The sequence below is a fragment of the Spermophilus citellus genome (genome assembly GCF_964194105.1).
Source record: "Spermophilus citellus genome assembly, chromosome: 5".
NCBI classification, from domain to species: Eukaryota; Metazoa; Chordata; class Mammalia; order Rodentia; family Sciuridae; genus Spermophilus; species Spermophilus citellus.
Window position 1 is genome coordinate 139,751,936 of NC_138186.1, and position 14,647 is coordinate 139,766,582.

The following is a 14,647-nucleotide window of genomic DNA, read 5'->3' on the forward strand; positions in this document are numbered from 1 at the left end:
CTACACACACATCAGCTTTTCCTTTCTTATTTCTAAATTTCACCTTAACATTTACATTATTTTACCAAAATTAAGATGCCATCAGTTGTTACCCCTGAGAAGAATACCAAAGTATATATTTTGCTTCGACCTGCCAAATTACTTGGAATCTTATTCCAGTAGACTTCACATGGTTGGGAAAAGCAGAGTTCAGATTTGTCATGAGAGACTTTTATATATTCGGCTCACTCCATTGTGTCTAGGTGAGCCTTTGGGTTTCGATGCCTGGAAACACACTTCTTATATTTCAGAATTGAAGAGCTCTTGGAAACAGCGACCTCACCGCATTCTTGAGAAAAATATGTTATACGGGTACTCAGAAAATTACAAAGATTAATATAGATTCAAGATTTTTTTTAAGACAAGGGGTTTAATGGAGAAAACAGCAAGATAGCCTTAGAAATTTCATACTCCCTGCATTCTTAGGAAAAGCTTCTATATTGTAAAGAATAACACCAAACAGAAAAGTTCCTAAGAAAATATTGTGCTTTCAGTTTCCTTGTCTCATAAATTTTATTAAAGTTTCATTAAAGACCCTGTATTTGCTAGCCTTTTTATTAAATACTTTTTTGAGATATTCTATTAATGTCTATGACTGGATTTTATTTGGTCTCACATTAATGTCGCTCCCTGTGACAAAGGGTACATGGGAGGCAGGCAGGATCAGCCTGTCCTCTCCGAGGCACCAGCTGTCGGAACCAGGCTCTGACAGAGGTAGTGAAGGGCACTAGCGTCTCCTGGACTGAGCGAGAGGGTAAGTATCTGAGTAATATTAATTGTGTATAAATGCCACATTTTTTATGCATTCATCTACTAAGTTGTTTCCACAATTTAGCTAATGTGAATTTTGCTGCTATAAACATTGATGTGGCTGTGTCCCTGTAGTATGCAGTTTTTAAGTCCTTTGGGTATAGACCAAAAAGAGGGATAGCTAGGTCAAATGGTGGTTCTATTCCCAAATTTCCAAGGAATCTCCAAACCGCTCTCCATATTGGCTCCACCAATCTACAGTCCCACCGACAGTGTAGGCGTGTACATTTTTCCTGAAATCCTCACCAACACTTATCGTTGTTGTCTTCATCATAGCTGCCATTTTCAAAAATCGCTGACATTCTAACTGGAGTGAGGTGCAATTAAACCCCTATCTCTCACCATGCACAAAACTCCACTCAAATGAATCAAGGACCTAGGAATAAAACCAGAGAGCTTGCATGTAACAGAAGAAAAAGTAGGCCCTAATTCCAATCATATGGGATTAGTCCCAAAATTCCTTAATAAGACTCCTATAGCACAAGAAGTAAAATCAAGTATCAATAAATGAGATAGATTCAAACTAAAAAAGTTTCTTCTCCACAAAACAAACAATCTGGGAGGTGAATAGAGATCCTACATCTTGGGAGAAAATTTTTGCCCCATCACACATCAGATAGAGCACTAATCTCTAGGGCATAGAAAGAACTCACAAATCTGAACACACACACACACACACACACACACACACACACACACACACACAAATAAATAAATAAAATAACCTGGGCATCCTCTTTTTAAACCCATCGCAGATTTCATGCCCACCTTCACACCACTGCCAGTGTCCCCGGACAACAGTGCCAGACTTGTACTCTAGGATCTTCTAAATATTTAGCACTTTAAAGAAGCCATAACCCTTTTTGATGTTTTACAGCATGGCCTTTTGCAAAAGAACTCTGTATTTGTAGACAAAGAGAGAAAGAAAAAAAGCTGAGATTATATATATATATATATATATATATATATATATATATATATATGTATGTATATAGATACTAGGTTTTTTTTTTTTTTTTTTTTTTTTTTTGCTATAGCTCTTTTTAAGAATTTTGTTTTGTTTGCTGTAGTACTTTTTGTTTATAAAATTTTGCTCCAGTGTAGCAGGTAATCATCACCAGTCTTCAATTCTGATGTACTTTTGTAAGCAACTGTACAGAGCAGCATTAGTGAACCATTAGCTCCAAACTCTTTTTTTTTTAAATGATTATATTTGTTAAATTTAATGGCATTAAGATAAAAATGATACATTTAAATAACAGGAAACATGAAAAATCCAAACCACCTGAGGGAGATCTCAGATTTAGAGAAGAAGAAAACCAAATATGATGTTGCAAAATGTTGAGAATATTTAGTTTATCCCAAATAACCTGGTACAAGTACTGAAAGAAAATTCCAGTGCAGAGGGCCTTATCATGAAGCTTAGTGGATAAATTCTAAGATACTTTTAATCCAAATACTATGACCCCTATCCATTTTACTTATTTCCATTTCTATAGAAAAGTCACCTCACATTAATTCAGTTTTCCAGATGTTAAATATGTCCAGAAGTAAGAGTATTTTTATGAGTCAACCCCAACGTGGAATCACATGATCCATTGCCAATGGAAAAGTTACTTAGTAAGAATATTTCATTAAATATCTGGACTGTTTATCTACATACTTTGGGGGCTCTACAATAATGCCTATCAACACATTTTTTAAAACATTTGATCAAAAAAATTGGGGGAGAGAAAGAAGCTAACATCGGTTTTTGAAAGATGAAAGGCTTTAAAAAAGGAGTAGTTTCAACCTTTTCGTAAATTAAGGTAAAAGATAATCAAAAGTTTCTAGCTTAAGTAGGTGAAATCAGAGAAGAGAAAAAGCAGATTGCATAGCACATACTTCTCTAACACCTGTAGTTTCTAAAACCATTCAGAATATTTTTATTAAAATTAATTCAAATAAAATTTAATAAATTTTTAAATATAAATTATATTATCATTTAATATAAATTGATCTGATTTAAATTTATTTTATTAATTAATATTGTTTAAATTTATTTTATTAATACTATTGTTTGATTTAAATTTCTTTTCTTAATTGATTTTTTAAATTTTGACTAAATTTTAGATTGATTTATATTTAAAAGCTCATTAAATCTCATTTACATTAACACAATTTAACAAAGTCAATTTAAATAACATTTAATATAGATTAAATCATTTAATATGAACTATATAATATAATAAAAAAATTAATAAAATTAATTTTAATAAAAATCCTCTTAGTGGTTTTAGAAACTACAGGTGTCTGAGAAACATTAGCAAAAGCAATTCTAAGCAGGAAGTGTGAATCTGGCGGTATAGCGATACCAGATTTCAAACTGTACTACAGAGCCAGAGTAACCAAAACAGCATGGTACTGGTACCAAAACAGGCGGGTGAACCAATGGTACAGAATAGAGGACACAGAGACCAATCCACAAAATTACAACTTTCTTATATTTGATAAAGGGGCTAAAAGCATGCAATGGAGGAAGGATAGCGTCTTCAACAAACGGTGCTGGGAAAACTGGAAATCCATATACAACAAAATGAAACTGAATCCCTTTCTCTCGCCATGCACAAAAGTTAACACAAAATGGATCAAAGAGCTTGATATCAAATCAGAGACTCTGCATCTCATAGAAGAAAAAGTTGGCTCCGATCCACATATTGTGGTGCCGGGCTCCAAATTCCTTAATAGGACATCCATAGAACAAGAGTTAATAACAAGAATCAACAATTGGGACTGACTTAAACTAAAAAGTTTTTTCTCAGCAAGAGAAACAATAAGAGAGGTAAATAGGGAGCCTACATCCTGGGAACAAATTTTTACTCCTCACACTTCAGATAGAGCCCTAATATCCAGAGTATACAAAGAACTCAAAAAATTAAACCATAAGATAACAAATAACCCAATCAACAAATGGGCCAAGGACCTGAACAGACACTTCTCAGAGGAGGACATACAATCAATCAACAAGTACATGAATAAATGCTCACCAACTCTAGCAGTCAGAGAAATGCAAATCAAAACCACCCTAAGATATCACCTCACTCCAGTAAGATTGGCATCCATTATGAAGTCAAACAACAATAAGAACTGGCGAGGATGTGGGGAAAAGGGTACACTTGTACATTGCTGGTGGGACTGCAAATTGGTGCGGTCAATTTGGAAAGCAATATGGAGATTCCTGGGAAAGCTGGGAATGGAACCACCATTTGACCCAGCTATAGCCCTTCTCGGAATATTCCCTGAAGACCTTAAAAGAGCGTACTATAGGGATACTGCCACATCAGTGTGCACAGCAGCACAATTCACAATAGCTAGACTGTGGAACCCACCTAGATGCCCTTTAGTAGACGATGGATAAAAAAAAAAAAAAAATGTGGCATTTACACACAATGGAGTATTACGCAGCACTAAGAAATGACAAAATCATGGAATTTGCAGGGAAATGGATGGCATTAGAGCAGATTATGCTAAGTGAATCTAGCCAATCCCTAAAAAACAAATGCTAAATGTCTTCTTTGATATAAGGAGAGCAACTAAGAACAGAGCAGGGAGGAAGAGCATGAGGAAAAGATTAACATGAAAGAGAGACAAGTGGTGGGAGGGAAAGGGAGAGAGAAGGGAAATCGCATGGAAATGGAAGGAGACCCTCATTGTTACACAAAATTAAATATAAGAGGATGTGAGGGAAAAGGGGGGGAAAAAAAAAAAAACAAGAGAGAGAATTGAATTACAGCAGACGGGGTAGAGAGAGAAGATGGGAGGGGAGGGAGAGGAGATAGTAGGCGATAGGAAAGGTACCAGAATACAACAGTCACTAATATGGCATTATGTAGAAACGTGGATGTGTAACCGATGTGATTCTGCAATCTGTATTTGGGGTAAAAATGGGAGTTTATAACCCACTTGAATCAAATGTATGAAAGATGATATGTCAAGAGCTTTGTAATGTTTTGAATAACCAATAAAAAAAATTTTCCCATTTCAAAAAAATGACATTGGTGATTTATTGTGATCATTTTATACACAGCAGAACTACATTTAATTCTTTGTCCTACTTATAAAAGTCACTAGATGCGAAAGCATCTACTTTCACAGTTTGTATATAGCATTTATGGACTATCTTAAATTCGTTTTAAAAAATATTTATTATTTAGCCTTTAGTGGACACAGCATCTTTATTTTATTTATTTTTTTATGTAGTGCTGAGGATCAAACCCCATGCCTCACGCATGCTAGGTGAACGAGCTGCTACTTGAGCCATATCCCCAACACTCTCTTAAATTCTTATTTTCACCTTGCTTCTTTGTGATAATGAGAATTCAAATTTATGGGTAATATATCATTCACTGAACAACTTCTCAGTCCAAATCAATCCTTCTACTATTGTATTGTCACTGGAGTGTTATGTTAATCTTCCTACAAATGTGTGCGGAACATTTCATTGATTATGCCAATTCTTAAAAATACAAATGTGCCGAGCCCTAATATCCAGAGTATACAAAGAACTCAAAAATTAAACATTAAGAAAACAAATAACCCGATCAACAAATGGGCCAAGGACCTGAACAGACACTTCTCAGAGAAGGATATATAATTAATCAAAAAATACACGGAAAAAATGCTCACCATCTCTAGCAATCAGAGAAATGCAAATTAAAACCACTCTAAGATACCATATCAGTCCAGTAAGAATGGCAGCCACTAGGAAGTCAAACAACAACAAGTGCTGGCAAGGATGTGGGGGAAAAGGTACACTTGTACATTGCCGGTGGGACTGCAAATTGGTGCAGCCAATTTGGAAAGCATTATGGAGATTCCTTGGAAAGCTGGGAATGGAACCACCATCCGACCCAGCTATTCCCCTTCTCGGACTATTCCCAGAGACCTAAAAAGAGCACACTATAGGGATACAGCTACATCAATGTTCATAGCAGCACAATTCACAATAGCTAGAACGTGGAACCAACCTAGATGCCAGTCAATAGATGAATGGATAAAAAAATGTGGCATTTGTACACAATGGAATATTACTCAGCACTAAAAAATAACAAAATCATGGCATTTGCAGGGACATGGATGGCATGAGAGCAGATTATGCTAAGTGAAGTTAGCCAATCCCTAGAAAAGAAATGCTGAATGTCTTCTTTCATATAAGGAGGGGGGACTCAAAACAGAGCAGGCTGGAAGAGCATGAAAAGAAGATTACCATTTAGAAGGGACAAGAGGTGGGAGGGAATGGGAGAGAGAAGGGGAATTTCATGGAAATGGAAGGATACCCTCACTGTTATACAAAATTACATATAAGAGGATGTGAGGGGAAAGGGGAAAAAAGGAGAGAAATGAATTACAGTAGACGGGGTAGAGAGAGATTGTGGGAGGGGAGGGGAGGGGACAGAAGGGGGGATAGGGAGGGAATAGGAAAGGCAGCAGAATATAACAGACACTAGTATGGCAGTGTGTATAAACTCGGATGTATAACCAATGTGATCCCGCAAACTGTACACGTGGTAAAAATAAGAATTCATACCCCACTTGAATCAAATGTATGAAATATGATATGTCAAGATCATTGTAATGTTTTGAGCAACCAATAAAAATTTAAAAAAAGAAACAAGAAGAGACAAGGCCCATATTAAAGAGATTTAAAAATTCTACTGAAATCTATAAGAAAATGTTTGAATGAATTATGAGGTATTAAAAAAAAGTACAAACTTAATATCTTGCATAGAATTTATCACCCTATGTTTATAGACTCAAAAAGCCTTCATTATTTTAATCTTCAACTGTGTTTTAACAAAGCCCCATTATTAAGGGCTCTCTACTTCTGGCTTATTCTTTCTTACTTAGTCTTTTCCCCCATATGAGATCCTCACCACCACAGTCATCAATGGCTGACCTTGCATTATAATTCAAGGATCACTCTATGTAACATCTTCTCCATTGATTGACTGTATTCAATTGCACTTCATAGCAGGAAATGTATATAACACAGCTTCATGTTGTTCACAATATCTACCACAATACCTTGTACTTTGGGGGCACTGAATACATGTATAAGGATATACTTATGATTATTGGATGCTTTTTGTCACATGTGTTCGCGAATGAGCCAGGGTTTTCCCTCCATATCCCCCATAGTTTCCAGGAATATTCCAAACATATTTACAAGAAGAGAAATGCTTTTATTTGGATGGTCAGTTTTGAATACAGTAGGTAGGTATCTCTCTCAGATTGAAATATAAAATGACAAACAGCTGTGGTCAGAGTGAACCACGCTAGAAGACTGAATCTGAGTGATCAGAAATGCCTTTCAGCAGTAGGAGCAACAACCACTGGAACCAGATTCAAGCCAAATGTGATAGGTCTTACACTGAAAAAGGATCATTATTTGTGATTTAAAACAATAAACAAACACAGAACACCTAAAGAGAAGGAGGCACCCTGCTATAATTTGGATCTGGAATGTTGCCCAAAGGTCATGTGTTGAAAGCTTAGACCCCAATGTAACAGCATTCAGAACGGACTCTACAGAAAGGTGAATTGAATCCTGGGCTCTAACCTCATCTGTGGATCAATCCACTGATGGGTTCACGATTGGACAGGACTATTGGGAGTTGGTAAAAACTGTGGGCGGTAGGGCCTAGTTGGAGGGTAGGCCATTGGCGTTGATTCCCTGGAAGGGTACATCATATTCCTCAGTCCTTTCTTCCCCTCACCTGATCTCCATGATCTCCATGAGTTGATCCCCTGATCTCCATGAGTTGAGCAGCTCTGTTTTGAAGCCAGGCTCTCTGCCATGGTAATCTGCCTCACTTCAGGCCACAGCAATGGAGCCTGAAATTGAACCAAAATAAATATTTACTCATTTAATTTTCTCAGGTATGTTGTCAAAGTGATGAAAAAGTCTTCTAACACACACACACACACACACACACACACACACACACACACAGGAGGAATGGTCTAAAGGGAGAAAAGGACACTTGGTATTGTTAATGCCTTCGTCAACAGTAGACACAGCTGGGGTACAGCGTGGATTCGCACTTCAGCAGATGCTAAAAGGGGCTTAAATTTTTATATTAGTCTTTTATGAGGAGAGATTGACTAACACAGGCCTGATTTCTCTCTCAGATTTGGAGATGAATAAGAAGGACCAAGAAGATTTCCTTTTCTAGCACAGGACACAAATGCAGTCACTAGTTTCTGATACCAATCTGAGTAATTATGTCTACTTGCTCTATCTTGAAGGCAAGAGACATTATGAGGTGATTATTATAATCCTTAGAATCTATTTAACCATTAATTTTCCAAAAATTCTGCCTTTTTTTAAATCTTATTTCTGCCACCTTGAGGTTTTGTTCCCTGAACAGACATATAGAAAGAACAGCTCAAGGAAAAGAGTCTCCTGAATATGGGCTCTGAGAAGAGAGTAATGGGAGCAAACCCAAACCCCTTCTAAAGGGTAATGAGGAAAATGATCCTAAACAAAACAAAAAGCAAATATGAACAAAGTGGCAGCAGGCTCTATTTGTTGGCCACTTTCTCTGCACCAGCCATCAGGTGAGAACTACACACTATGTTCTCATTTACTGTTCAACTCATGCTTGGGAGAGAGGTTTTCTAAATGCATTCTGTCAGTTTAGCTCCAAAATTGCTTTGGTCCCAACTGGTATGTCTGTTACAGCCCATGTGCTTCATCTCTTTGCTTTGTCCCCAACTCTACAAAACTGCCTCCTCATTAACTTGTTGGAATTTAAACACCTTGGAAACCAGGGCCTTATCTTAACTCCTTCTGATCCTTAGAGGTATGGGAATTAAATTTAGGATTGTTACTCCATCGTAGAAAATTTCTCAACTTTTTATTTCACTCTGTACTGTTTAAACCTGGATTATATTTGGCATTGATAAACAACAATAGGTTAAGTGAACATCAACCTGTTGGCTCTAAAACAAATTTTCTTAAGTGAAATTTAAGTGGAATTTTTGAGCACTTAAATAAACTCAATCAGAATTAACAAGGACCAAATAATATTAAAATGAACTCGAAAATTTATAGATTAACAGCAAAAATTTATTTTTGGAAAGGGTAAAGATGGTTCTTTAGTGACATTTAATCCATATTATAATTTGAGTTCTGAGAATGATTAAGACTTTGTGATGGTTAATTTTACATGTTAACTCGTCCTGGCTACGATGCCCAGACACTTGGCCAACTTTTATTCTGGGTGCGTCTGTGCTGGTGTTATGGGGTGAGATTTACTTTTGAATCGGGGACTTTTAGTTAAATAGATTCCATTCTGTAATGGAGAGAGACCTCACCTCGTCAACCGAATGCAACTGAATGGGACAAAAAGCCCACCTCTCCCAGACAAGAGGGAACTGTCCAGTGAACTACCTTTGGATTTCATCTACAACATTGATTCTTCCTGGCTCCACAGCACACTGCCTTGGGACTCAAACTAGAACACTTTCCTGGATCTCTAGCTCCTCCCAGCCAACCCTGCCCAATCCTGTGAGCCAATAGCTGACAGGCAAGTGCAGGGAAGAAGCAGAGGCCCTGCAGGGGGTGAGTGTGTGCTACTGGATGCCAGTCCCTGGTCAAAGCGCAGGACAGGCTTCTGAGTTTACAGGCAGGAAGGGATGATTAGTGTTGGTGCAGCCCCAGGAACCCCGCGCTCTGAGGAATTCTGAGCGCTTGGGTCATAATTGACCCCGGCAACGCCAGAGGACGTTCGGGGCAGAGAAGTGGACGGTGATGGACGCGCTTTTCAGAGCTGGTCCCATGGATCACTGAAGTGGCCACGATGTGGTCCTGGTTTGGAGGCCTGGGCTCAGGCTTGGGCCACTTCTTGGGTCAGGTGGGGAGCAGCTTGGCTTTCCTCACCGGCCATAGCTCCAGCTTCGCCGGGGAAATGCTTCCGGGTGACTTAGGAGACCCAGAGGCAGCTTTACATCATTGTTGGAGAAAGGAAATGGAAACTACTGATTCCACACTAAGATGTGAGAATGAAAGACTGAAAGAGTATTGTACTGACCTGGAAGAAAAGCATGAAGCATCAGAGCGACAAATAAACCATCAGTCTGTAAGTTACCAAAACCAACTGCAACAGAAAGAGGTAGAGATCAGCCATCTTAAAGCAGGACAGATTGTACTGCAAGATCAAATGTTCCAACTACAGGCAGCCGCTCAATCAGTACACTCGGGAGCTTGTGGTGTGCCAACAACAACTGCACCGGCTCCGTTCGGTTCCCTGATCAGTAGTCATTTTTCAGCCTTTCGTGATGACGACATGGACTCTAGTGACATAATCTTATCACAACAAGAAACAAACAGATTATCAACTGAAGCTGCAAAACATGAATCTGAAGTTGGCCACTCGAGGCAGATTGCTGAGGCTCAGGGAACACACCATTCTGACTCAAGTGAAATCTGCAAAGTACAAAATACTGTCAAGACTCTTCAACCAAACCAAAGTCCAGACATATATGATCATCAGCATGAAATTTCAGTTTGGGAGCAGAGTTCTACTGTGGCAGAAAAGGGAAGAATCCTTCCTCAGAGCTCAGCAGTGGAAGAAGTGTTCAGGCTTCAACAAGCCCTGGCTGATGCGGAGAAGGAAATCGTGAGACTAAATGGTTTAAACCAGGATAACCGTCTGGCTGAAGACCATCTGAAACTTAAAATGCATGTTGAAGCTTTAGAAAAAGAGAAGGCATCATTGAGTCAAGAAAAAGAGGAACTTCAGATGTCACTGTCAAAATGGAGCTGTGACTACCAAGTCATGAAAAACAGAGCTTCAACAGACATGAATTTGAATGTACAATTACTAGACTTAAAACTTCACTTGAAGGCAAAGGAGGAAGAACTGAATCAGACTATCAATGAAAAGAAAATGCTGATAGCCGAGTTAGAAGAACTGGATCATCAGAATCAGGAAGCTACAAAGCACATGATTTTGATACAAGAGGAGCTATCCAAACAACGGAATGAAGGAGACCTTGTCATCAAGAAGTTGGAACAAGATCTAGATGATGAAAAAAAGAGAGTTCATCAACTTGAGGATGATCAAATGAACATATCCCAAGAGTTGCATGTGCAGAAGGAGAAGTTAACTGAGAACGCACAGAGCCTCAGTGATTTGCACTTAACTAAGCAGAAGCTTGAAGGTAAAGTAGAAGATTTAGCAGATCAGCTAAATCAGTCACAAAAAAATAGTTTAAACATCCAGCAGGAAAACCTGGGGCTTAAGGATCACATTAGACAACTTGAAGATGAGCTGTCTGGATTTAAGAGCAAGTATCGAACTTCTCTGAATGAAGACTCTAACAGTCATTGTAAGGATGACATGCTTAAAGAACGAGAAGCTGAAGTTAGCAACTTAAGGCAAAATCTTTCTGAAGAGGAACAGCTCAATGAAAATTTAAAGAAAGTTGCCGTTGAACTCAAAACGGAAAATGAAATGTTGATTTTAGCACGTGACGATGTAAGGCGTAAGTTGGAAGAATCTATTGCTGCTTACAATCAAATCTCTCAAGAAAAAGACACTATCACGGAGACTCTCAAAAGAGACAAAGAAGAGATTGAAGCCAAACTGCACCAGGCAGAAAAAAGACTGTTGGAAGAAGCAAATAATCACAGGCAGACTATTCAGGAACTCTCCAATGCACATAATTTGAATACCTGTGTCTTAAAGCTGAAACACGAATGTGCAGTTCAACTCATCCAAGAGAAGGACTTTGAAATAGCAGGACTCAAAAAGAATATTGAGCAAATGACTGCTGATGAAAAAGAAACTGATGAAATTTTGGCATCTTATGTAGAAGAAGAGGAGCGATTGATACAAGTCATAAATGAGAAAGAAGTTTTTATTGAAAAACTCGAAGAAAAAAGTTCACAACTACAAAAGGATTTAGATAAGTGTTCTCAGGCCTTAGGAGAAAATGAAACTTTAAGGCAATCCATCGAAAGAAAGGACAAAAGTCTTACCTACATGAGAGCAGAAAACAACTATCTGCGAGTAGAACTGGAAATACTTAGGGAACAGCACAATCAAGCTGTACCAGTGGCTGAGCCTACAGCTCTTGATGCTGTCACAGAACTAGAATTGGAGGTATCTCAACTGAATATAGTCAAAAATCATCTGGAAGATGAAATTCAAGACCACCTGAATATCATTGAAAACCAAAACCAGCGTAAAATGCAACTACTTCAGTCTTTACAGGAGCAGAAGGAGGAAATGGATGAATTTAAGTACAAATATGAGCAGATGAATGCTGCGCATAGCCAGTTAATTTCAGAAAAAGAGGAGGAAATTAAGAACTTGCAGAAAACTATTGAAGAACTAAAAGCCCAGTTGCCTGGAGAGAAAGGAGATGCTCAAACATTGAATTCTGATATTTTTCAAGAGACCAAAGTAAAAATCCTAAGAGAAAAAGAGGTTCAACACTTACGGGACCAAGAATTACGCCTAAACCGGGAGCTAGAAAGGCTACGCAGCCATCTCTTGGAATCAGAAGAGTCTTACACCCAGGAAATTTTGGCTGCAGAAGACAAAGAAAAACGGTCAATAGCTGAATGGAAGAACAAGGCCGAAAAGCTAGAAGGAGAAGTATCATCATTGCAGGAACGTTTGGATGAAGCAAATGCTCTGTTGGATTCTGCTTCCAGACTGAGAGAAGACTTAGATCTCAAGGAAGAACAGATGGAAGAACTGAAAAAACAAAACGAGCTCCGAAAAGAAATGTTGGACCATGCACAACAGAAATTGTCGACTTTGGTCAACAGCGCAGAAGGAAAAGTGGACAAAGTCCTCATGCGAAACCTTTTTATTGGTCATTTCCAGACACCAAAGGACAAACGTCGTGAAGTATTGCAGTTGATGGGGAGCATCCTGGACATCCCAAAGGACGAAATGGAGCAGTTGTTGAATAAAGATCATGGTGGTGTCAGTAAGTGGATGAGTTGTTTTGGCTCCACGTTCTGCAGCTGTGCCTCTTAGTAACCTAGCTGGAGTTGGACTTGGTGGACCTGGGCATCCTCTTGTTAAACCCATTGCAGATTTCATGCCCACCTTTACACCACTGCCAGTGTCCCTGGACAATAGTGCCAGAGTTGTACTCCAGGATCTTCTAAATATTTAGCATTTGAAAGAAGCCATAACCCTTTTTCTACGTTTTACAGCATGGCCTTTTGAAAAAGTACTCATGTGTTTGTAGACAAAAAGAGAAAGCAAAAAAGCTGGTAAATGTAAGTGTATAGCTACTAGGTATTTCATTTTATTTTTTTAGTTGTTGTTGTTGTTGTGATTTTTTGCTATAGTACTTTTTAAAAAATTTGTTTTGTTTTTTGTAGCACTTTTTGTTTCTAGAATTTTGTTCCAATGTAGCAGATAATCATCACCAGTTATCAATTCTGATGTACTTTTGTGAGCAACTGTACAGAGCAGCCTTCTTGAACCACTAGTTCCAACCTCTTTTTTTTAAAACAATAATATTATTTCTTAAATTTAATGGCATTAAGATAAAAACGATACATGTAATTACAGGGAACAAGAAAAATCCAACCCATAAGAAGGATGTCTCAGATTGAGAGTACATGAAAACCAAACATAATGTTGCAAAAAGTTGAGAATGTTTAGTTTATCCAAGATAACATTGTACAACGACCACGCGAAAATTCCAATGGGGAGGACCTAAACATGAAGCTTAGTGGATAAATTCTAAGATGCTTTGAATCCAAATTCTATGACCCCTATCCATTTTGCTTATTTCCATTTCTATACGAAAGTCACTTCACATTAATTCAGTTTTCCAGATGATAAATATGTCCAGAAGGAAGAGTATTTTTATGAGTCAACCCCGAAGTGGGATCACAGGATCCATTGCCAATGGAAAAGTTAATTAGTAAGAATGTATCATTAAATATCTGGACTGCTTATCTACATACTATTGGGGGCTCTACAATAATTCTTATAAACACATTTTATAAAACATTTGATCAAAACAAGTTGGGGAGAGAAATAAGCAAACAACAGTTTTTGAAAGATGAAAAGCTTTAAAATAGGAGTAGTTATAACCTTTTGATAAATTAAGGTAAAAGATGAATCAAAAGTTTCCAGCTTAAGTAGGTGAAATCAGAGAAGAGAAAAAGCAGATTGCATAGCACATACTTCTCTGACACCTGTAGTTTCTAAAACCATTCAGAACATTTTTGTTAAAATTAATTTAAACAAAATTTAATATATTTTTAAATATAAATTATATCATCATTTAATATAAATTAACCTAATTTAAATTAATTTTATTAGTAGTATTATTTAAACTTCTTTTATTAATACTATGGTTTGATTTAAATTTATTTTATTAATTGATATTGTTTATTAACTTATATTAAATTATAGTATGATTTATATTTAAAAACTCATTAAATTTTATTTAAATTAATACAATTTAACAAAGTAAATTTAACATAATATAGATTGAATTATTTAATATTGACTATATAATTTAATATAAATGTCAATAAAGTTAATTTTAATAAAAATGCTCTTAGTTGTTTTGGAAATTACAGGTGGCAGTGAAGTATTAGCTATATTATCTTCTTTTTTCTCCTCTTTGATTTTACCTAACTTAAGCTAGAACCTTTTGGTTTATCTTTTGTTTTACTTTACAAAAATTAAAAAAAAAAGGAAGAAAAACACCTAGTAGCTACACACATATCAGCTTTTCCTTTCTTATTTCTAAATTTCACCTTAACATT

The 14,647-nt window shown here is 37.1% G+C and overlaps 1 protein-coding gene across 1 annotated transcript; it reads left to right on the forward strand.

The window, feature by feature from the left end:
* Positions 1 to 9,692: 9,692 nt before the first annotated feature.
* Positions 9,693 to 13,477, forward strand: LOC308649494 (thyroid receptor-interacting protein 11-like; the record flags this gene model as incomplete). Its single annotated transcript, XM_081295027.1, has 3 exons — positions 9,693 to 12,538; positions 12,674 to 12,837; positions 13,434 to 13,477. 3 exons carry the CDS (start codon positions 9,693 to 9,695, stop codon positions 13,475 to 13,477), a joined length of 3,054 nt encoding a protein of 1,017 aa, XP_081151153.1.
* Positions 13,478 to 14,647: the final 1,170 nt, after the last annotated feature.